The 25773-nt window shown below is 37.7% G+C and overlaps 1 protein-coding gene across 1 annotated transcript in view; it reads left to right on the forward strand.

The window, feature by feature from the left end:
* DMGDH (dimethylglycine dehydrogenase) overlaps window positions 1-25773 on the forward strand; it is a gene marked incomplete at its 5' end in the record, with an annotated part of 49496 nt that overhangs the window by 3775 nt on the left and 19948 nt on the right. The window contains 9 exons of the mRNA XM_080370857.1: window positions 5194-5292; window positions 6571-6735; window positions 7191-7395; window positions 14019-14267; window positions 15457-15655; window positions 20275-20444; window positions 20598-20751; window positions 21651-21816; window positions 24388-24518. Coding sequence (XP_080226983.1) covers window positions 5194-5292; window positions 6571-6735; window positions 7191-7395; window positions 14019-14267; window positions 15457-15655; window positions 20275-20444; window positions 20598-20751; window positions 21651-21816; window positions 24388-24518 — 1538 coding nt within the window. The remainder of the gene's footprint in view (window positions 1-5193; window positions 5293-6570; window positions 6736-7190; window positions 7396-14018; window positions 14268-15456; window positions 15656-20274; window positions 20445-20597; window positions 20752-21650; window positions 21817-24387; window positions 24519-25773) is intronic.

A 25773-nucleotide genomic window follows, 5' to 3' on the forward strand; every position in this document is an offset into this window, starting at 1 on the left:
CCTAGTTATGGGAGAGGTTGAAATGAGTAACTGTTAGGTAAACTACATGGGATACTGTCTATTTTCATTGAACTCAGTATTAGAGTGCTGTGCCTGAAGATGAAGAAGTTGATAAATCTGTTTCAGATGATAAGGTCACAACGGTGACTGTGAGTTCGTTGTTATTCTAGGTACCATACATGTATCACTGGTTTCCTCACAGTGTTACAATCCCAGATACAGATTAAAATTACATATATTGTTAGCGCGTGAAACGGCATATAGTATATTGCTTGCAGTCACAAATGTTGAGAGTCTGGTTCAGACATTGCTCTGCTGTACCACATTTTCCCTCTTTCACAGTCCACTAAGTCCTGCCGGAGCTTGGGATCATGTTTCATATAGATCATATTCCTGCTGGTGTTGCTGCCAAAACTTTCTTCCACTTCTCAGGTCTGAGATAAATTTGGCTGACTTTCATGTGTGTTATTAAAACAGCACAGAAAATGTGTACATTTTTATATTACCAGTATTAAGAAGATATAAATAATAGAGCAAGTGCTGCTCATTTTTATACCTATGTAACTATGACAAAGTAGTGGTTATCATATATGTGTAGATTAGGTCAAGACCTAGCCTTTAAGAACTCTTGAAATTGTACTGTTCTGCAGGTCAGATTATTTGCAATCTCACTGAAACTCAAGGGACTGAACAAGGCATATATGTAATTTACTCAGCAAATAGATTTTTCTGTGTTGTCACTTTTTTAAAAGGTGTTTTCTAAGAAAATGTTTAACATATTCTGTTATGTGATACTTTTGATTGCAACATGCAATTGATTTTGCTGCTGACAGTTAATAAAGCACAGCACAAAACAAATAAAATCTTGTTACAACTTGGCCAAACTTGCAAGAAGGGGGAATAGGGTGTAACAGTGTTAGTACTAATTTCCTCCAGAATGCTAATTTACTAATGGCATTAGTATAAAATCTGAAACAGATTGCAATAGAAAAAACCTCATGCATAAACATTTCAACATATAAACATTTCAACTATAAAAATGCTTTAAAATCTCTGTCAATTCTCACAGCAAAGTGGCCATTCTTAAAATTGTTTTCCCAGATTGTGTTCACCTACAATAACAAAATCTCTGTCTTACAAAAATATAGCAAAACCTGGAGTAAATTTCCTTCAAATACAAAAATGGTTCACACTGAAACTCAGGAAAACAAGTAGATACACTGGGAGGCCATCAGGGCCAGACAGAAAGCTCATGAGTGAGCTCTGGAGCAAGAATGCAGTACACAGGAGGTAGAAGCAAAAAAAGGCTACAAAGGGGCAATTTGGCAAAATTGTCTGGGCATGTGAATTGGATGTTAGGAAAACCAAAGATCAACTGGAGTTAAGACTTGTAAGGGACGTTAAAGGCAACAAGAAGAGTTCCTACTGCGTTAGCAGCAAAAGGCTAAACGAGGGAACTGCGGGACTGTTGCTGAACGAGGTGGGTAATATAGACACAGTGTACACTGCTAAGGCTGAAGTACTCAGTGCTTTATTTGCCTGAGTGTTCATTGACAAGGTTTCTCAGGCATCTGTGCTCTGAGCAGGGTTCAAGGAGAAGAGGAACTACCAGCAGTCAATGACGATAAAAGCAGGGATTACTGGGAGAGCTTGACTCATGCACATACATTGGACCAGATGGGCTGCATCCAATAATGCTCCTGATGGCATTGCAATGCTACAGGTGTATCCCACCTTTGAAAGTCTGTGGAGACTGGTGGAGGTGTCCAGCGTTTGGAGAAGGGCATACGTATGCATCTTTTACAAAAGCAAAAGGGATGAGCAATGGAGCTAAAGGCTAGCTAGCCATACTTTGGTTCTTGGGAAAAACATGGAGCGAGTCTCAGATCTGGGCCCGTAAGGGAGAAAAAAGGTGATTTGGAACAGTCAGCGTAGATTTGCCACGTGTAAATCACGTCTGACCAAACCTGATTGCTTTCTATAATAAAATGAATTTATACACAAGGGGAGAACAGCTGATGTCACTTGCTTAGATTTTAGCAATTTTTAGACACTGTCTCCCATAATATTCATGTATTCAACTTCAGATGTTATGGTTTGTATGGCTGGACAGCTACATAGTTAAAAGACTTCCAATAGTTGGGCTCACAGGGTAGTGGTTAAGGGGGTCATACTCTTCCCAGAGCCTGAAGATGGGTGCAGTGTCACAGTGGTCTGTGCTGGGACCCATCTTGTTTAATATTTTTATCAATGATCTGGAGTAGACGATGAAGTACATGCTAATCAAATTTGCAGACTTGGGAGGGCCAATTAGTACACTGAAGGGCAGGGCTGCCTGCTGAGTGACCTAGGCAGGACCGAAGGAGGGGAACTTTATTAAATTTAACAAGGACAAATGCAAAATTCCATGCTTGGTGATGGAAGTAGTGCAGTCTCTGTCCTTGGAGATTTTCAGGACGTAGCTGGAGAAAATTTTGAGCAACCTGGTCTGATCTTGTAGCTGACCCTGCTTTGGGTATGGGGTTGGATAGAGACCTGAGGTCCCATTCAGTCTATTTGTTTTATTGTCATTATTTTATAATTCTATCATCTTAATTTTTATATAGTCCAGTCGGGTTATAATTGTCTCTCAAATGCATTCCTGAAATCAGAAACATTCATTATCAGAAGCCAAAAGACATCAAATGTGTTTAAAATTCTTTTCTTCACTTAAAAATGTCAGAGAGAGAAGTTTTTATTTAGTTCCTGCAATTAAATGCTCTTGAATGTGTATGGTTTTGTAGCTAACTTGCAAGTGATTTGTGGTTCATTTGGTTCAAAATGACTTTAATAATAGTGACCATGAAAATTGAATTTCCCTACATCTGGAAAATATATTACTACCTTTTTAAAAAAAACCAAACAGTAGACCAGGAAATGTTTACATAAATAAAAGAAGACAGTAAAAATAATATGACGTGACAAAATTTGCAGGTACAAGAAATTAATTACCTATAGGTATCGTACATGGCTACAGAACTGTAAACATTTCAATGCCTAATTTATTTCTTTATTCTCTATGCACAGAAAAAAGGCCCTTAGGACTTATATTTTCAGAAACAAACAACTTTTAATTACGAATTCTGCAGTGAAACAGTTTTCACCTGAGGTAATTAAAATATATGTGTCTACAACATATATCAAATGAGATGAAAACCGCATTTGGTCAAATACTTAGTCTCCAGCAGTGTCCGGTATGATGATGATCCTATGTGATAATAAGGATTAGCAATATTTTTCCAGACTTTTATGTAGCCCAGGGACTTTCTGAATGCAACATGCCTGCTTTGCGCTTAGTGTGGCTATTAGCAGGTTTATCTCCCTTCTACAGATTTGTGTCGTCATTTTTTAAACTCAGATTGTTGAGTTAATGAAGAATACTGAACATATTTAGGGAACTAGACCTAAATTTATTAATAAAATACAGGAACAACTCAAAAATAGAATACTGGTGAATTATTAATTTTTCACTTTTTTCCATTGGTTTATTTTGGCATTTCAGTGATGTGGTACACAAGGCTATCATATATAAACATGTAAGGTATCAGAAAAAAAAAATTCTCACAAAGAAAGACAGGAAAAGTTTCTAAAACCTCGGCTAGCATAAAGGCATACAATAAGTAATGCCAGACAGTTATCATGCTTTTGCTCTGAAGATACTGAGTACCTGTCATCTCAGGCAGTGAGTATGATTTATAATTTTTGACGGAAATGGTATCTGAGTGTAAGCCATTTGTTAAGAGCAATTTGAAGCTAAGTGTTTCTGAAGAAAGGGATCTGGTCTTAAACGTGAAGCTGCTCCAAGAAGGATGGGTCAGAGGAGACCATGGTTTAAAAAAATAAGGATGTGTGATTTAATTCATGCAATATGTGTTGATACTAATTACAGGGAAGTGTAAAATTTAGTAGGTTCTTAGCATAATTAAATTAGTTTGAATTAAAATGCATCTTAAAAGACCACTAAATCTTGCTTTTGTTATCCATATGTATACTGTTATTCCACTGCCTTTAAAAGTTAAAGCTTTAAAATATGTAGCACAGAACAGATTTGACAACTTAAAATCAAGAATAGTTAATGTAGATGCATACTAGGCAACCTAGAAACTATCAAAATCTACTCTATGTGTTACTTTACACCTTTATATTTCCTGCTGTGGGTTTTTCTCAGAATGGCAATGAACTCAAAGGTGTACTCTGGCGTCTAGCTCCCTTGAAAGCAAATTTAATCTATGAATAAGTTCTGTTTTAGTTAGCAAAATATGCACTATATAAATAAAGAATTTAAATCATGTAGTTACATATCTTGAAAAGCTAAAATAATTTTGTATTTCTGTTGTCTCACTTGGAAGAAGAGTTTAAGTGAGGTGTCAAGTTCAGGAGATACAAAGACATATTTTTAACTTCACTAACACTTTAATTCTGTTTTTTTAAAGTGCTTATTGTCTGCAGTTATGAATGTCATTAGATTGATGCAACTGTCTCTACTGTAGGCAGGGGAACAATTTCCTTAAATATGGAACAGGCTGTAGTATCTTCTTGGTTTTACCTTTGCATGAACCCAAAGTGTCTTGACAGCTTTCTAAAGCCAGACCTGGTAAAATGATGTGCAAAATACGTAATTTCTTAAGCTACTTCAAAAATGCAGCGATTGCTCTTTATGACTTCTACTGCGCTGCTGTTCATACTCCAGTAAACTAGTAACTCTTGTGAAGATCTAGTCTTTGTCAAGGTTTGGTTTCTCTCCCATTTCTATTTGCAAGAAGGAAAAGATCGTTTTATTATAAAAGATATGAGATATATAGAGATAATCAGTTGATTTAATTGATCAGGAATGGAGTTGTGTGTCTCTTCCAAAGATTTGAAACAGCTGAATAATTTAAGGAAGAAAAGAAACCATAGGAGAGAACAACTGCAACAGTATCATGGGCTGACAAATTTGATGAGAAAAGACAGGTGGAAAAACACGTGTGCAGAGAACAAGAATGCCATAAGTAGGGAAAGGATTTTATTTTTAATTTTGTAGCAGTTGGTGCTGTCCATGTGTTTCTTTTCTTTACACTATCTTGACAGTTCCTTTTTGAATGACAGTTGGAAGGAGGAAAAGAAAAAGCTGCATTTCTAATCATATTTCCATGTTCCTATTTCTCACTTAAGGCTGGTTTAACTACTTATTTTCATCCTGGAATAAACCTGAAGAAAATCCATTCCTACAGCATCAAACTCTATGAAAAGCTAGAGGAAGAGACTGGACAGGTAATCTCCTTAACCTTGAAAGTATTAATTCAGATCAAGACTAACCTTACCAATACTCTTACAAAAAAGTGTGGAGTTGTCAAGTTGTATATGTTTGCGTTCATGGCTATCATAAGGCTCCCTTTTTATTGAAATACATTCTCCTGTCTGCATACCTATGCTATACTCGGGTGCTTAGTCACTAAGTATTTTAGATGGTTTCCCGGGTCCCTCTAAAGTTTAAGAAAATGGTTTTCATAAAACATCTCAGAAGCTCAGCAAGCTGAGAGCCTGCAGCTTTACTTGGTAAGGAATTAAAATAGCATCAAGGATCTGGAATGAATGGATTGATTATGATACATTCCTGCTTTAAACACATCCATTGAAAAACTCATATGATATGATGCTGTCTGTACTTGAGAAGATTGCTGCAATTCTTCCCATCCCTTTCAGAGATGTGTTTTTATTTAGTGACTTAAGGAATGGGTATGCAGAGAAACACAGGAGTTATCTTTTTTATCTGGCATCAGTCAGCCATATAGATTTCATCTACTGTTTCATGCTTGCTTCAGACTGCAGCAGAAATTGCACGGTCCACACTGTACTGGTCTGCAAGCTTGATAAATATAATGAAATGGTTTTTTATTCTTTCTACTGCTCAGCTAGATGAGATACTACAAGTTATCATTGTGAGTTCCACTAAAAGACTTATTCAGCCATATTTATATCCTTTGATGTAATATAGAAAATGTGAAGTAAATAGTGTATACCAGAACGTGAGCATTTAGTGTCCACCTATGTAAAGACTTCTACTTTATTAAAAAGACAAAAAAAGGTGTGTGGTTATTCATTGTGTCAATAAAGGTGCTCAGTAAGTTATGGATATGCTGCAGCATCTCAATAGAAAATTATGGAGGTGATAGACTTTAATGTAAACTATTTTATATTTATTTTTGAGATTTATCAGGTTCTACTTCTGGAAATGTTATAAGCACATAAATTCAAATATTAATCAAATCTTAATAAAAATAATAGTATCATGACATTCAAGAAAAGGTTTTGCAACCATTTTGAGGATAGCATGTATGAACCTAGGAAGTTAATTTGGTAACTTTTTAAAAAAATTATATTCTCTTGTTTACATCTAAGCCCTGTTCCTTCAAGAGCACCTAACTTACTCAAATCTCTTTTCAGTGGTGTTAGTGGCATAATTCCTGTAGACTTCCATAGCGTAGGAACATACATTTATGGAGATAAAAAAAGGCTCTTTCAGTAATTCACTTTTGCTCTTTGTTTTAGGCTGTGGGGTTTCATCAGCCTGGCAGCATCAGAATTGCTTCAACCCCTACTAGGGTCGATGAATTCAAATACCAAATGACTCGTGCTGGTTGGCACCCAACAGAGCAGTACCTAATCACACCTGAGAAAGTACAAGAGCTCTTTCCCTTATTGAATATGGATATGGTAAAGAACCTAATTTTTTGAAAAATAACTTCCATTGCAATTAACTATTGGTCTATCAGATATGTAGACATAAGTTCTGTTCCCTTTATACAAATCATACAAGAAATTATTGGTTTCCAGTGAAAAAAAGATGCATTATAATATAAAATCAGACTCACGTGCATTTTAATGCATAATGTTTGCCAATGTGCATATTAGTCATTAAAATATATATAGTATTATAATATTAAAGCTTGTAACTGTTCATTGCATGGGAGAACTGAGCAATTTTACTTCCTTAGACCTTTGTTAAGTTGGAAAGCTCTAGCCCTGGTATTATTATATATTTTGAACATATTTTTTTTTGATTACCTGAAGGTTTACTGCATTTAAAAAAGGAAGTGTTTTTTCAAAAAAATCATTACTTTTGATAAATATTAATTTATTTCATTTTGTGATATTTTACCTCCACTTAGGTTTTAGCTGGCCTATATAACCCTGGAGATGGTCATATTGATCCCTATTCTCTCACTATGGCCTTGGCTGCAGGAGCCAGAAAATACGGTGCCCAATTAAATTACCCAGTCCAAGTGACTAATCTGAACTCCCGATCAGATGGGACATGGGAAGTTGAAACTCCACTTGGAATAATTCAAGCAAAGAGAATTGTGAATACTGCAGGTAGGATTTAATGTAAGCATTTGTATAGTCTTCAGATTTACAAACTAGCTGACATGGTGTGGATTAGAGGGGTAAATAGTATGTTTTTGAATATTCACTTGGTTTGTGATAAAATGTGCTTTGCACATACTACTTTACAGTATTGTGAAAATTTAGCTCTTGTGTTAAATTGTCCTTGCTTAGGCATCAAAAATACTTCTTTCCAGCTTGTCTCCAGTAGTTATTAGTCAGGCTGTCTTGTTAGATTTTAATAGCAGAAGAGACCTTTACTGGTCTACAGTAAGTTGTGTAGAAGAGAGGCTCCTGTCCATGCATATTGTCCTCTAAATCTTACGAAAGCTACTTAGGAATGGAGATTACGTGTAAAAATGAAGTATAAATGTCTTCACTGTTTTTTTCAACGAGACTGAGGATTTGCAGCAAGTGAGATAGCCCTGCCTATTTCAGTATTGTCTTTCTCTAAGATTTAACTCTATCCACATATCCTTGAAACAGAAGATGTTTATTGCCCTTTGAGTAGTATTTTAAACATGCACTTGGCTGAACAATATATTTTTTTCATGTAATGAAAATTTCCTGAATCAAAGGACTTGTTTTTACATATGTAAATTTTATTCTTCATTGTGTTAAAGAAGCCAAACTGATGTTTCTGCTTCAAAGAAATTTTGGGCAAGAGTCCTTTGGATTTGTGTTTGTTTCCCTAAACAAGTTGATAGATCTAAAAACCTGTATGCAATTCACTTACTTTTATGCTGCTTTATACGAGTTATAGAAAAATATATTACTGGTCAAACTGTTGGCATCTCCTATGTGAAGCGTGCCTTCTACTTCATAGTAGAAGACTTTCTTCTTTCAATTGTTTGAAAACATGCTCAATATTTACCATTTGAATGACATTTTTGCAGGCTGTTGTCTCAAACTGACTCATACCTGCATTTTTAGGGCATGGGTCTTTCATACATCCCATCTCAGTGAACGAATAATCAGGCTTCAGTAGGAAGCTATGGTGGCTCAAGTGGACTTTCTCTTCTTGCTCAGATGGGACAAGTGAACTGAGAGCCAAGGATACGTCTCTATAATTCCTTTCTACATTTGTGCAGTGGACAAGAAAAAAAGTCTATTTCTAGTGCAAAACAGACAACATGAAGAAGTTGAGCAAGACAGGGACTCTTCTTGTTGGTGGGTAGAATAACCATGACTGACAATTGGATTTATAGTAAGTTGGACTAGAAGAGGAATAGACTGCGACAGTGAAATGCCTGGGAAAGGTTCCTGGAGGTGGTTGGGAGCACTGACAGCAAGTGGAATGCTTATGTGCTAGAGGACTTGCTGAAGAAGGAACCTGAAACTAGGAGCAACTGTGAGGATGGCAACAGTGGGGATGCCACCATGGAGAAAGATAGTGGAAAGGGATCTGATGTGTTTCATTAAGGGAACTGGAGCTGGAGCTTTTTGGACAAAAAGATTGAGGAAGGATACTGGATACTTGGGGAATGGTTGTGTGTGAAACTGCATGAAAGACTGGCGGAGTAGCAAGGGAGATGTAGGTGGGAGTACATTGGAAGGAAGAGAAGGAGTAGGACAGGATTTGCAAATGAGAGAGACTGACTTGCACACAGAGGTAAAATAGCAGAAGAACGATGTTAGGACTGGAGTAAGAAGAGTTTGAGAGAGCAGAAAGGAAAGACAGGTATGGGACAAGCAGGGATGGGGAAGGCAGAAAACTGGGATAGAGAGAAATTTGGAGGGAATGGGATAAAAGTGCTGAACTCTGAGAGGTTGAGCTTTACTGGGTGACCTTTCTTTCAGTGTCTGTGATGTAGACAGCCCCATGTTAGATCATTCCAGGCTTTCAGTAGAGACTAATTGGGAAACCCGTTGAAAAGTGTGCTTTCTCATCATATGCCTCCCATATGTAGGTGATCACTTGCTATTGCTATATGCCAAGCTAAAATAGTAGGGATCTAAAAAAGTTCACCTTAAGGTTCTAAGCATGCTCATGAGTGCCACATAATGACATTTTGGAGAGAGAGGGGACTAGAAGGGTTCAGTATGCTTTTTCGAAAGCATTCAACCACACAAACAGGGAAATCAAATTAAAAGAGTTTTACTTAGACCACAAAGTCAAGCACTTAGAAGATGAGAGGCATCAATATTTGACTGCCTTTGGACTCTCAGTTCATGGCTTTCAGGCATGAATTATGGGACAGCATTCAGTTACAAAATTACAAGCTCTCTTACTAATAGGATCCTTATGTCATTTGTTACTCACTATGGATATATTGGTCTGGGAGTGATCCAAGATTATGGAATGAGAAGGCAGCTCTTTTGGCAATCAGACTTCTTATTTAGACCACAAACTTCTAGGCACTCATTATTCCTAACTATTGACTTTGCATCACATAGCTGAAGTATCACAGATGTAGTAATTTCCTTATTTTTGTAGTGTAGTTATCTTTCTTTGGCTTATGTATCAAGCTGACATTAGGCAGTTTTCTAGTAAATGCTTTTCAGAGTTTGTTTGCAAAAATTAGAATGCACCCTTGTGATATTTTCATCTTTATTATTTAATAAGTTATTAAACCAACAATATATTTAGTTCATTCTCTTGTGCAGTTAACTGTTAAGCCAAAATGAACATTTGAAGCACATACTGCTTAACATTCTGGCTAAGGATGTGAAATCAATACTGTATAACACATACATCTTACAAATATTCTCTCAGCTAACATTCATTCTTATTCTCAGCCTTGCCTCATTCCACCACAGATCATGACTGGTATAATTCAGAGCTCATGTTTTAGGCTCATGTTGCAATACTAGCAAAGAAAAATATATCCAAAGGCTCTTTACATTCTCTCTCCCCCCTCATCCCCCAACAGACATCTGCTGTGGAACTGGAACAAACTAGATTCAACCAATCTTTAGCTGTTCCTTATGTGAGATTTCCATTTTGGAAGAAAGCAGATGCCTAATAAATAATCCCTGGCGTGAACTAACTGGTACTGAGCCTGTTGAAGTGATTTGCAGCCTATGTATAATGGAATGTTTGATTAAGGTCTGCAAAAATAATGAATTTAGTTTATATATACAGTATGTGTGTGTATATAAGCACGTCTGCAGACGTGTAGATACTGTATATACAACCATTTATATATAGATAGTAATGGTGGATTTTCTTTTTTGAAAACAAGAGATAGCCTGGTTACATAGTTCAGTAGATATGCTAAGAAATACCACCACTAAATATGTTAGTATCAGATGTTTGCAATCTCTACTATTTAATCTTCAAAAATATCCTAGAGATATAATTTATGTCTTCATTTATCTCTACTATGTGTGATAGGACTTGGCATCTGCTTCCAATTATAATTTTGATTCAGCAAATGTATTATTCCTTTTGCCATTTTTGTGTTTGTAATAGCTTTTGCACATGCTTCAAAAACTTTGAAGAAAGAAATTGTAGTATTTTTCATTTAGTAAATGTTAGCTGTTGTTACTTTAAGCAATTAAATAAGCGCTTATAATAAATTATTTTTTTAGGAGTATAAAATATGTAAGGTTTGATTTTGAGCAAACCTAAACTATTTGCCTTTAATTCAAAAGTAATTTAAGATTATCTGTGTTTGTAATGTACTTCTGCAAATTTAATGGCTAAGAAATGTAACATTATTTTGAGAGAGACAAAGTTAAGTTTCAAAGACCTAAAATTAAGTCTTTAAGTTTCAAAGACCTAAAATTAAGTCTTTAATTTAACCATTTTTATTTTCCTTGAGGAGCTTGAATATGCTTGCTCTTTATATTTTCCTACTGATTCTGTTTTAATGAGTAAGCAAAAAATTGTATTTATTAGAAGCACACTTCCAGAGCAGTATTTCTTTTCCAAATATGTCTTTAAGTCCAAGCAATTTTGGCAGGAAGGCAGTGCATGATACTAGAGATGGAATTTTCTGCTACTGCATCTTTCCTTCTCCTTTGTGGAACATTAGCTTACCTTACTTTACATTAATTTTCTTTGTAGGTTACATGGAAATGCCCAAATCAAAAGAAGTTCCGTAAAGATTGTTAACCTCCACTTAAATCCACATTTTTTTTGTCACGTGTAATGGAGGAAACCCTTGCAGATGTGCTAGAAATTAAACTTTATTACATTTTTTGGTTGCTTTTTGTGTAAGGGAGCATAAATCAGGTTTCAGTAGCTTCGAGGATGTTTTGGATCACTCGCCATATGAGTATGGTGTGATCTTCCCTGAGCAAATTTCACTGACCTAACAAGCGTTCTGTCAGTGAGCCTCCTGCAAGTGGTGAGAGTGCCACTAAGAAGCAAAAGCCTTACATACGGTAAGTGCAGAACAACAGGTACTGGTTTGGCAGAGGCTTTTAATTGTGCAGATCTCTCTATCATTATCCTGGAATTCCTGCTCCCTTGCTTTAGCTGTCTGCAATTGTGAACTGAGTCGCCACAGAAAACTTCTCCCTCAGAAACTTCGCATTTTTAAAAACTGCGGGTGTTAGACCCAGAGGCTGGTTTGTGACATTAAATAAGAGACTGAAGGCCTTCCTGGTGCGGGGAAATGGCACAAGGCCAGCACAGCCCAGCTCAGCTCTCCCAGCTCCCTGGCTGTATGCCATGCCAGGCACGGGAGGATGTATTCCCAAGGCAATGTCAGCAGGCAGCGTGGGCTGGCTGCTCCCCGTAGGACGAGGAGCCAAGCACAGTAACAAGGCTGGCAGGGCCGGGGCTGAGCCAGCAAGGGCTCCATCCTGCAGTGCAGGGGGGAGGGAGCAAGGCAGGCCCAGGACCGGCAGCTGGGATCACCCCACAGTCCAGATCTCCAGACAGGCTTGTGGGGATGAGGCACAGGCAGATCAGCGATGATGCCAGGCTGAGGCTAAGCCAAAAAGTTGATCCACAGGTCAGGAACACGTCTGGTGACGGTAACCAGGGTCAGATGTTGGACAGTGATCAACAGGCAGCGCCACAGAGAGACAAGACTGGGCTGAGGTCAAGCTGGGAAGTAGTCCACGGATCAGGGTCTGGATCAATGTGGTCCATGGCCAGGCACAGGCATGGTTGTGACAGAGCTGTAAACAGGCACACCTGCAATCAATCCAGCTCAGACAGGTTCTGAAGGTCCCGAACTGACCTGAGGTGGGGCTCCTGGGCCCATGGGCAGGGGTGTGGGTGCAAGTCCCAGGTGAGGCTGTTCAGGGCCATTAATGCCTTTTAATACCCTCAGGGCTCTGAGGGATAGATTTTGACCAGATCTTAGGAAGTATGCAATTTAAGAGATAGGTGGGAGCATTTGGTTAAGACAAGTAAGCTGCAGGAAAGAAGTTATATGTTAAAGCAGGTGCCATGAGTGTAAGTTCCAGGAGAAGGGACAGCTGTGCCAGGTAGCAAATCTTGCTGCAGATATATTTTCATAAACAGTTTGGAGTCAACTGGTTACACGACCTGACTTCAGGCTGATCTGCCTTCTTTTCCTGGGTCACATACAGCACATCACCTTCTATTTGTAAGGCCCTGCTACCTCTTCCATTTTGCGTTTCCCTGACCCTCACTGCCAGACTCCCCTAAAACTCCTGCTTCATTGGATTTTTCTCCTTCATTCCCACTTATGAGACCTTTGATTCAAGGAGTCAAGAGAGTGGGGCTGAGGGATGTTCCAAGCTTCTTAGAGAAGCTGCCATCCCAGTCATTTTTATCTGTGTGATTCCCAGGTCTGTATGTTCCAACCCCACAGCAAATATGAACCATGATGTAGACCCCAAACTAATAATTTTGGCATTTATGTGGCTTCCGCTCCTTGACTTTCGCAAAGGTACCTCACTAAGTGAATGTGTCTTACCAGCTTACCCTTAGCAGAGAAGAACTAGGTCTTCTGTAACTCATGCCTAGTAGTGCATGTGAAGAACCTTGAGCAGGCTTCAACGAGCAGGGAAATTGTTGCTTGGATTTTCTGGTCACAGGCTGTATCAGAACTTTTAATTGAACAACTATGGCGGAGCACACTGACTGCTCACTAATACAAACATCATAATGAATTGATTACTATGTGAGAGACATAATTATTATGAGTCACATGATGTATGCAAAAGAGGAGCAGCTGTCTGCTGTTGCTCTCTCTAAGTTGCTTTATTGGGGTGTTAGGACTTGACTGCTGTCTTGGGAAAGCATACTAGCTCTTTTGGTTGATAGGAAGAGGCTAGGATAACACCTGTGGTGTGAGCTAATGTATTCTTATTTTTCAGTGTCTTGGACCTTGCTAGGACTGCATTACAGACCTACTTTACTGAAATAAACCATTTGCTTTGTGGGACTGTTAATTAAATTATCTTCTCAACTTTTAGAAGCCTAAGTTATATTTTACCTATTATAGTTTTTAATACCTATATACTAGAATAATATATGGTAGTATAATTAAGAACAAGGACATGGAATTATGGAGGGAAAATTATGCTGGATAATATGAAAAACAATTTAAAAATCTAAAGTATGGGGAAAAAAATCTTTGTCACATTCCATAAAGTGCAGGGCTTCCTGCAGATGTCTTACTATTATTTTCCATTCACTGAAATTACTGTTTGAATATTTCTGTGTTGGTTTTTATCTTCTCTAGGCTTCTGGGCCCGTGACATAGGCAAGATGATTGGCCTGCAACACCCTCTCATACCTGTTCATCATCAGTATGTTGTGACATCAACTATCCCTGAAGTGAAAGCCCTAAAGACAGAATTACCTGTGATTCGTGACTTAGAAGGATCATATTATCTAAGGCAAGAAAGGGATGGTCTTTTATTTGGACCATATGAAAGTGAGGAGAAGATGAAGCTGCAGGACTCATGGGTAGCAAATGGAGTCCCACCAGGTAATTAAGAACATTACATCTTTAAAATTGATAAGCACTAGCACACATTTTAATGTGTATAAATACCATCCTGTTGTGCTGCCATATGTAACGGAAAATAGAAAATATTTGCAATGCAGGATTGTAATGCAGGAAGTTTTTTTCAAAGAATAGTTGTAATCAATGATAAGAGTGAATAGAAATAAAAAGGTAAAATAAAAAAAGCCTACTTGAGATAGGCACAAAATACACATCTATAACATAGTCTTACCCAACTCTCTGAACAGATACTCATGTGTTTTGATTAGATGCAGTCACCAAATCTGTGTTATGTAGCCTTCTGGAACTGAATAGGCATTTTTTTAAGCTACAGTTCTCTCCAGCATACTGACAGAGGCTCTGGATTTCTGTTGTTCCCCCAGAGATAAGGAGGTTGTCTAATAGGAACACAGGTATAGTAAAGGTATGTCTTAGATGAAATGCTATGCTCAGATATAAGTGCAAGAGAGCTGTAGTTTTGTATTGCATTTTTGTACAAAAGCATCCTAACTGTGTCATACTGCTGCTTATTTAAAAAAAAAAAAAAAAGTAATTGCTGTGTTATATCTAGGCTCCAGCTTTCCATTCACTTCTAGACAGAAAGCTTTAAGTCAATAGTGTTGCTGTTTTAAAAAAACACATCTCCTGAGGAAAAGCAGTCAGCGTTGTTGGGTTTTGGATTGTACTGCTACAGCTTCCTGAACTTACTGCAGTTAAAGTAGTGTGAAGTCCCTCTACAGAATGATGCTCAATAATGCTTAGAGCCCAGAATGAAATGTGAAATATGTCCAGGAATTCACTAAACACCGTGGAAATCATAAGCCGACACAGGCAGTATCTTTCTTCCTCTCCCCAAATTGTTGGCATATTGAGAAAAATAAGTGGGTCTTACTTTCTCCACTTCCTTTCTACTTCATTGTTGAATTTGCATGACCTTAGGGTTAAACAAATATGTATAAAGAACAGTGTAACTGCAGTGACAATAAACTTGATCATTCAGGTAACTAGGGATTTGTGCATGCCATTTTCCTTATGTAGGGTGGCAAAGGCTTGAACATACGCACTGATGAATTCTATATAACTTTGATATGTGTAGATTGCACAACTGTATTTAACATGTAAGTACTTTCAGTGTAATGAAGTTTATAATAAGTGTTGAACATTTGTGCAGGTTTTGGAAAAGAACTTTTTGAGCCTGATTTAGACAGAATAATGGAGCATATTGAGGCTGCTATGGAAATGGTCCCCATTCTGAAAAAAGCAGACATCGTAAACACAATTGCGGGTCCTATCACCTATTCTCCAGACATTCTTCCTATGGTGGGACCACATCAGGGTGTCAGAAATTACTGGGTCGCTATTGGTTTTGGGTGAGTAAATTCTTCATGACTTTTGACTGTCATATTGTTAAAATGGCAGTCAGCTCAAGCTTTGCACATTTCTATGGTTTTGAGGGTTGTTTTGCACATACTTTATGTAAAATGTAGTTTGAAATAGTCTTAATTACCACTGCCTACATAATAGAAGCTTATCCTTCTCTATTATTTCTTCATAACTCTCCCTATTTTTTCAGGTTGTTTCCTCCTCTTATTCTGGAGGCCAGTATCTGTGACACTTTATGAAGCAGCAAGAAATGGGTGGTACTTGGTACTGTCTGTGCAGCAAGCTGAAATCATAGAAGTGCTGGGTTTTACAATATACTTTCCAGTTCATTTTACGTATTGCTTTGAATTACATTGTATTCAACAGATATTTGGTGTATGCAGAAACTGGTGTCACGGAAGTAGGGCAAGAATGAGTGGTACACGGAAAACCTTTGGAAAAAGAGTTAAAGGCATACTAAGCAGAAGACATCGGTACCATACTGGTTGACTGCTCTAGGGATAGGAACACAATAATGGTTCTGACTGTTGAAGGTTGAGCTGAAAAATTATATTGCTGGGTGTTGGAGGAAAGCAAATGAAGAGGGTGGTGTGACAAGAGGAATGGGTGTGTTACTGATACCGTTCTCCTGCCCATTATGATATTTTCTTTGAATGTGATGTATATCTTATGTACTCTGGTAGCACTGAAGTTGGTGGTAAAACTCTAACCGACTTCTACTTAATTGTCTTAGTTTGACCATTGATTCAAGATGGATAGAATGGACTGAATACAATTCCAGGCACATGTTATTGAACACGTTCTGTTTACATTGTTTTTCCAATTGCCTAATTTGCTGTTCAAAATCCAGCTAAGCTTTTTCCAGTTTTCTTTCAATCCAAACTAAACAAACCCTCAGATCATAAGATAAGGCAGTATTACTAACATGCTTTCTGAGGCCCTCAAAATAAAAAGGTTTGGTAATTTTGCAATGGTTCATTGTGAAACGTATTCACCTTTGCTGCTTGGATTTAAAAAAAAAAAATGTTATCTTTTAGTAACATTTGCAGAACTTATAGTTACAAAAGTGGTTTGCCTAGTCCTTGTTCACCAAGAAGACTTTTTTAAGTTCGTTACTCTGCTGCCAGACTTTGGAGTCTGTTTTTCTTCATAGATGCCAACAGGAGCAGAATCAGAGTTCCATATAGGGAATACCGAAGACCAGTGTTACATGTTTCAGTTTCTTTAAACAACTTATTTCAGGAATTTGATTAATCTCTAAATGTTTAGGCACAGATCAAAATTATGTTGTTGTCATGGGATTGCTTTGTCTGCTTTTCAGGGACTTTTGACTGTTCTATGGTACTGGGTCACTGCAGTGTTTCTACGAGTGTTGTAATTTTTTGTGTGCATTAGCAAATCCTTATCTCATAGTCAGCTAGCAGGGACATTGTGACAGAGGACTTAGTGCCGTTAGCTCAGAGATTTTTATTATCTAAAATTAGCAGCTTGCTAGGCATTTTAATGTGCAAAAAAGTTAATAAGTATAGTTAGCAGAGCTTGTAGCACTGTTCATTGTTAAGGTTGCTCAATGCTTTCCATGTTCAGTTACCTATAGCTTTGAAAAAGTAAAAGAGAGTAGGCTAGAATTTTATTCAGTAAAGTTTAAGTCAAACCAGTGTAACCATTCCAAAGAACAAGATTATTGGAAGGTATGTTGTTATTCTGTGTTAAGGTTTTTTGGGTGAAGTCTTTCTTTTGAAAAGCTCTAATCTCCCCATTTTCTGAGAATGAACATAACATTTGGCAGAAGTGACCTTTCTTCCAACGATACAACTTTCTACCATTCCTCACAAAATATGTTCAAGAGGCCTGTTCACAAGCTTTTATGTTACAACTCATAAACACTGAATAGAGACTCACTAAATCTTGAACTAAGGTTCCTGCATTTTATGTAACATAGGATTATGCAGCCACAGTAGATTTCCTGCAGAAATAGGGTAGAAAAATTATTAACCTGGGACAAAGACACTAGAAGAGGAACCATGATGTGCAGGGACTCATTTCCTAGGAAAAAGGAGTGGAATGAGTCGAAAATTGGTGAGAAGCAAGGACTCATAAGCAAATAAGATACAACAACAGGACAGGGGCAATGGGGAACATAATCTGGCAGGGAATGGAAGGAGAGAAGAAAAACAGGTAAGGGCAGTTCACGTTCATTAAGGAAATTTTCTCTGAATCCTCATAATGAAGACTGAGGTTCCTAAACTGTACCACTCTTTACAGCTGCTTACAATATCCTATCCCTGCATAGCATGTGTTTCATTTCTGTGTAGCAGAACTGTAGTGGGTATATTAATACAATCAGCTTTCCATTACCTGAGGTAATAAGGGATTCAAGTACCCTGCATAATTAAAATCTCTGATAATGTAGGCCCAACTAGGAGCACCAAAATCAACTGGTTGTACAGAGTCTGTGCTGCAAAGCTCTGCAGAGTGCAGAGACCATTCAGCGCAGATGCTGCACCTGTAGTAGCAACTTCGTGTTGCAAAGCAGCTTCCCAAGCTGTCTTGCCCCTGGAGTTACCCTGCCATCAGCTCAGCAGTCTTCAGCTGAAGCTAAAAAACTTAATTGCACTTGGTCTGCCACTACCCAGAGTCATGCAGTGGTGCCTGTGCTGTGCTCCCCTGTGACTTTGGCTGCAGTGAATGGTGCAGGGAGACTTAGACTGGCTAAAACTTCTTCTGAAGCTGTTCTTGAAGGCATCATAGCCATGGTCACAAAACTTGTACCTGTGAATAACTAAGAGTTGTCTAATTAAATTAACACCAGTAATGGCTAACTCTTCAGTAGTACTTGCAGAGTGGCAGTTTAAAAGCACCCATCCAAACTGCACCAGCTGTGGTGATAGATGCTTGTGGCTGAGAGTCTGAAGATTTGTGCTGAACAGCCTAAAGGAAAGTGTTTGGCAGAATGACTTCATGTACTCAGCTGTTAGATATTTCTGTTTTATTTAAATAAATAAATAAATTATGGATAAACCCCCACTATATCAAAGTAATCTCATGAATATTATGAAGTCAGGCATTCTACAAGTGCCACAACTAAATAGTCTGTGTAACCTGAATTCATTGATCTTATGCATATGCATTAGCATTAAATGTTTACTTCATTTTTTCCCCATAAGATCCTTGCCCATTTAACTGAAGACATAGAATTCAGAGTGAAAGTTGGCAAAGTAATTCTTTTTTAGCTTCACTGTTCCATTTGAGCGTCTGTGATTTAATTGCTGCATGCCAACCTAAACGTGGTTTTGGACAGACTTACTAGTTCTTCAAGGACTTTTCTGTTGTGCTTATTGGAGCATTTCACAAATAACTAAGAATTTATTTTCATGTCTTCCCTACACAGAAAGCTATTTTGACACCTTTTTGTTTATTCATGGCAAACTAATTCACAGAGGCTTTAAATAATTTGGTATTAATAATTATTTGTGATTAAGCATTTCAGTGTCAAATCTGAGATGTCTATAATCTAGCATTACATGGTACTGTTTGGTCATATGTAGACTGAGTAGTGACATACACATATGGCAGCACAACAAAGTTCCTTGTCCCCAGTTGTTCAATTCTAGTACCCCACAAGGAGCGCATTTCACACACAGCTTTTTCCCTGTGGATGTCAAGCATTTTGAAAGTTAGAGTTATGTACACAATGTTTAAGTAAGAAAACCTCAGATCTGTCACTTCATAACTTTTGAGCATCTACCTGTGCTGTCTGGTGTGCTTCCTTATAATGTAGGTTTCTAACGAGATCTCTACAGTCTGATCCTTCACACACTCGTCATGTAGAAACAGGACAGGCTTTTGCTACAGACTGGTTACAGAAAATTTCTACATGTTTATTTTTTTAGCATAAGCTTTCTGGAATGAGCTGTCTTTGTAGTTGTAGTGAACAGAGAAGGTAATTCAGGTGAGAAAAGGCAGCTTTCAAACTCTAGCACCACCACAAGTCTTCTAGTTTTATCCCCAGTTCCTCTACATACCCAGATTTTCTGTGGAGCAATATAAAAAGCACTGGGGGTATTTCAACTTCATTAAAGCTGTCTCAGTAGTGTTGTATCCTGACTGTTGCTGCTGTTGCTCTTGTCGCTGTAATGTAAATACTTGCTGTAGCTGCCGGAATGTCTCAGTCTGGTTTTCAAATCTGAGTCTGGTTTAGTCAAACCTGATTGAAAAAGAAGTTTTCTAGGACTAGAAAGTGTATTTAATGGATATCATAAGTTTGAGAGCTTTCTTTAGTGTTAATTGTTAAAGATTTATAATGTCCCTGGAAAAGATTGCTAAATTCTGAACTTCAGGGAAAGAAAGAGCTTGCTGTAATCTTAAGCACTGCAACTGTGTATTACCAATGACATTCTGCTGCTGACAGTGGTACAGTAGAAGTATCTGCCAGTAAAGTATGTAATCTTGGAAAACAAGACAAAACAGAACAAACGAACAAACACATAAAAACCAGAGGAAAAAATAAAATACTTCAGGGGGTGTATTAGTAGTATATGCTAGTACTGATTTTTTAGAGCAACAAAAAAGACTTGGCATTGCAGGACTTTTTTTTGTTTTTAAGATATGGCATTATACATGCTGGTGGCATAGGAAAGTACCTCAGTGACTGGATTCTTGAGGGGGAGCCTCCATTTGACCTGATAGAATTAGATCCCAACCGTTATGGAAAATGGACCACCACAGAATACACAGCAGCCAAAGCAAGAGAATCTTATGGTTTTAATAACATTGGTAAGAAGTTATTTTTTAAAATACATTTATATCCTAAAAATGGATTCTAACAAAGCCTGCCTCTAGATTTCTCTCTTTATATACATGTATTCTATCTTGAGGATGATCTTAGTATGCCATTGGTTTTGGTTTGTTTTTTCTTTTCCCCTGCAGTTGGTTACCCCAAAGAAGAAAGGTTTGCTGGGAGACCAACAGAGAGAACCAGTGGGCTGTATGATTTGCTGAAGTCTAAGTGTTCAATGGGATTTCATGCAGGATGGGAGCAACCTCATTGGTTCTACAAACCTGGCGATGAGACTGGATACAAGTAAATAAAAGATCACTTCACCCCCACCCCCCCACCCCACCCCTCAAAATTGCCATGACAGCAAGGGCCCGATGAGTTTAAATTCAATGAGAAACACACATTTCTCATTTATTTTGGCTAAAGGTATCTATGAGGTACATCTTCCAGTCTTCTTTTTCTGTAGTTTAGAATACATTTCATTCTTAATGCAGACACTTCAAAACACATTGAGCTATCCTGTAACTCTTATAGGTTTGCAGTACCAGGGAGCAGCCTAGCTCAAGGAAGAGATTAAAGAACTATTTGTTAATCACAAAATTGTATTTTTCTCCCTTTCTCATTATATCAGCAGCACTGTATAATGGTTTCATGAAAAACCTTATTCCTCTCTGTATAATTCTCAGGAAAGGAGAAGCACAGTCCTCTTCCCCTCTTCCCCACGTGGCTCCCCCCAGCTCATCTATTTACCTGCTTGCATTAGGGAGCATCATCCAGCAAATGAATGTTTTCTACGGGGATACTGGAGTCCCAGTCTAAGTGAAGCTCATAAAAGAATGAAGAGACACACTTTGCTGTTCAGAAATAAAGCCCTTGACACCTTAAACTCAAATAAATGATTCAGCAACAAATCATGCAGTAAATTCACACATGACAGACTACTACTTCTAACATTTGAACAGTTCATGGTTTATTGTACAAAATGGTTGATAAAATGTCAACCCATATCTTTCTCTGTTGTTTAAGGATTTTAATAATTAAGCTATGTTAGACCAAGGAAAATATTGGGTAAGCTACCTACAATTAGGGACGTCTATCTCTTTTGAGTGATTATTAAACTGAAGAAACTGAAGACTACATTTTGCTGAAAAGAGCACAGAATTTCAAAATTGTGTTTTATGTGTCTAAATGCTCTGTTTCAGACCCAGTTTTCGGCGCACAAATTGGTTTGACCCTGTGGGTCGTGAGTATAAACAGGTTATGGAAAAAGTCGGTGTGATTGACCTGTCTCCATTTGGCAAGTTTAAAGTAAAAGGCACAGATTCTGTTAAGCTGCTGGATCATCTATTTGCAAATGTTGTTCCAAAGGTAAATGGGACAGTGATAACTGTTTTAATGCAGGATTTAGACAAACAAGATCTGTTTCAGAAATGGAAAACGAAGCATAATATCATTGCCATATCTTTCAGGTACTGAACAGATCCTTTAGAGAAATTGCTGTGTCAGGAGACGTATTTTACTCAGTTAAGAGCATGAGCAGTGGAGTTTATACTGAGCAACCTGAAGCAGAAGTACCTTTAGGCGCAGATCATTGAATCATAGAAGGTTGAAGTTGGAAGGAACCTTTGGAGGTCATCTTGTCCAAGCCCCTGTTCAAACAGTTCACTTGGAGCTCATTGCCGAGGACTGTGTCTGGGTAGCTTTTGACTGGCTTCTGACTGTCTCCAAGAATGGAGATTCTACCAGCTTTCTGGGCAACATGTTCCTGTGCTCAGCCACCTTTACAGTAAACAAGTGTTTCCATATGTTCAGAGAGAACCTCTTGTGTTTCAGATCTTTGTCTAAAGAAGTCTAAGTGAATCTCAGCTGGAATTCTTTTACAGTAGTAAATAGTAGAATGGTGTGGTAGCTGCCCGCCTACAACTGTGCTGTACTGTGGCAGCCTGAGGCAGCAGCACAGAGCAGTGAAAGGTGCTTTTGCCTGACCATAGCTGGATGTTGTATTCTTCCTGGTTGCCCAAGGGAACAGATTTGTTGGGTTTTTTTCTGATTGACCCATGCTTGTTTTCCACCCCTACATACTGACTCTATTTTATAGCTGGCTTCTGGGAGCAGGCAGGGTTGCAAATATTCAGGATATTCAGCTTTCAGCTCCCACCTGTCCTTTCTCCACAAGTGTGGCTGCTCACAGATCTTCAGAATATGATCCTGTTCTCAGAAATGGCATATTGTGACAAAGTACCCCAGGAATCTTGTTCTTGGTCCTCAGTTTATGGTAGTGCTCTATGAGTCCCTTTATCTTCCTGCTTTGTCAGCCACTCTCATGTAGTGCCTTTAACCTCAGAGATACAACTCTAGCAAGCAGATTGCTCCTTTCTGAAGTGCTACCAACATGGGGTTTGCTCATTTCAGCACAGACTTTCATTAAGATTTTGCTGTAGATGGTGGTTGTAGCTGCTTCAGACGCCAGCATGGGGAAACAGAAGGAAACAGTTAATTGCACTGAGACTATAGTTATGAAGGTAGGTGACTTCTTAGAAGTCAAAGCCAACTGGATGGAAAGGCTGTACACAAGGATTCTATCCTATAGTTTTAGGAGAAAGAGGAACCTGAATTGCCATATAGTCATATGTTTTGGTTGATACTTTTTGACAGCAATACAGATTGAAAGTTTATCTTCTTTCTGGCTTGAGGTCCAGGTGGGGTAACTGTGTCATCAGTGGGCATGGATAACGCTGAATGCGCTTGTGTGGCAGATGAGGGGAAGCAAAAGTGAATGGGAAATTATGAGAACAAAGCAAGTGCTTTCTGTGGAATTTAATCAGTGTTGCTAGGGAGAAAAAGAAAGCTAGATGGCGAAGTAGAAGGAACAGTTTATGAGTCCACTTTAAAATCCAGCATTCACAACAGTTGGTTATTTAAGCTGTCTGATTTTTGGTACCATTCATGCTTGTTTGCATCATAGAATAATTCAGTGAAGTTACTGGAGATATATTTGTATCATAACTAGGTTGAGTGTGACTAGCATCAGATCCTGAAAATTCAACTATTTGCCTGTAACATGCCAGTAACTATATTAATGTAATATGACCTTGCAGAAGAATGTTAACATCTGCAATAAATTTCCTTTTTCCATTTGTTGTCTGGAATCTGGGCACTGGCTGGGTGATTGACAAGGTTCCTTGTGAAAGCAGAATGAAATAAGAGAGATAAAATTCTGCCTCTGGAACCAGACCAGAACAACAGCTATGGCACATTCATATTTCTGTTTCTATAGATGATATCTGTATGAATATGTATGTGTTTTATGGCCACAGCTAAGTGCCTGTTATTTGAAATTTTGCCTCTAGAGATCATGTTTTTGCACAGAGCCTGATACAAATGTACAGAGATGTAGATTCATAGTTAACAACTACATAAAATATAAAAGCAGAGATAAAGTAGGGCCACGAAAGCATAAGTCAACTCAGTATGTCTTTCTTTAAAGTAAGAGGCAAAGTATATGTTATAATTTTAGGATCTGAAAGCCTTATTCGCATGATTCAAAAAGAATATTTATGTCAATAAGACACATAGAACTTTTTACTCTGATGATCAGAGTAAAAATTAAAATTGGTTGAATTTGCATTGAAAATGCATTCTTAAATCAAATGTAGCTTAAGAACACCTTGTCTAATATGCAATTAACATACATTTATGAAGGTCTTGCTTTATCTTATTTCAAAATTTCAAATTTTTCCATAAAGAAAAATATGAGGCTTCCACTGTAAAGCTTAAGCTTGGCCAATAGTGTACCTACCCACTCCTATTTTGGCACAGCAGAAGAAACATAAAAAAATTGTTTTTTCAAGTGAAGACGTATTTCCATATATTTCATAATGTTTAAGAATTCAAAAGTGTTATTGTGCATTCTTAATAATTGCAAGTTTTACTCTGTAGGTAGGTTCAACAAATATAAGCCATATGTTAACACCGAGAGGAAAAGTTTATGCTGAGCTAACAGTCTCTCAACTGTATCCCGGAGAGTTTATGCTTGTGACTGGCTCAGGGTCAGAACTCCATGATCTGAGGTTAGTTTATTTTTGATACAGTAAATACGTAGTGCTATACAGTCACACAAATATAGAAACCCTTTTACTAAGTGCCAAATTCTTAATTGTTACTCAACAAACCTTTCACTAAGTTCACAAGAATTCTACTTATTTGTCGATTTTGGTTTTTTAGAAACTTGGTTGATTTGAATCCTGAAGTATAAGCAGTTGGATATTGGATTATTGCTGATGTAAAAAGATGGAGAATTTACTGATATTTATGTAATATGCTTTGATGGAAGTTCTTGTTTTGTTGAACCTGTTTGTGTTTGGCATCATATGATGGAATGCAGAGTGGTTGTTCCTTTCTAGTGTTTTCTCTTACGCAAAAAAGAAAATTGGCTTTAAACACGATGACCCCAGAGGCACTGACCTGGCCAATACAGATGGATGATGCAGCCTTCCTGATAATGTGATAATGTCTTCTACTTTGGGCTTTGGGGTCACAAAGAGAAGAAACAACAGAAAGAAAGGAAGAAGCAGTTCCAGGGTCACTTCATTAAAATGTTTTTCATAGATGAGCATTGGATGTAACATTTCTAGTGCTATTAGTGACTGTACATACATACTAAGAAAAAGAATTTTTCTTACTGGAGATTGCTGACAAATCCATTATTCAAAATGAGTCAACACATAAAAGACTGATATTTGCTACCCCAACACACGATGAATAATAGTAGGACCATTGGTACATTCAGGAACCAAATGGCAGAACCAGATCTAATGCATTTACTTCTGCAGGATTTCTGCAGTCCTGTTTGGTACTGCCCTGTGCCTGAGACCATTTAACATTGCTTAACAAAGTAGTACTTCGTAACACTTTTAAATATACTAATTTCATTTATTTTATGAGCTTCCTGAAAGACAATATGCAGCTGAAGTTTTTGATTAAATCAAAACTGAACTTCCTGCCAATACTTTAAATACTGCATTCTGGAGGGAACAAATCTTGTACATATCTGTTGACATAGGATTATCTGGAGACATCTTATGTTCATTGTGTTTATTGCTTACTCTTTTTGTGTTATTACTTACTCTTTTTGTACATTGACTTTTTGTGTTATTGCTTACTCTTTTTGTACATTGACTTTTTATTAACACATTCTGGATCCAAAGGCAAATCTGTCTTCAGTCCTATGACATCACTTCTTTCTCTTATGTTGAAAATACTGTTTCACCGATTTAAGTTCTCTCCTATCCCAGATGCTTAAGTTCCTGTATTGGTATCTCAGGA

The sequence above is a fragment of the Falco punctatus genome (genome assembly GCF_963210335.1).
Source record: "Falco punctatus genome assembly, chromosome: Z".
Taxonomy (NCBI): domain Eukaryota; kingdom Metazoa; phylum Chordata; class Aves; order Falconiformes; family Falconidae; genus Falco; species Falco punctatus.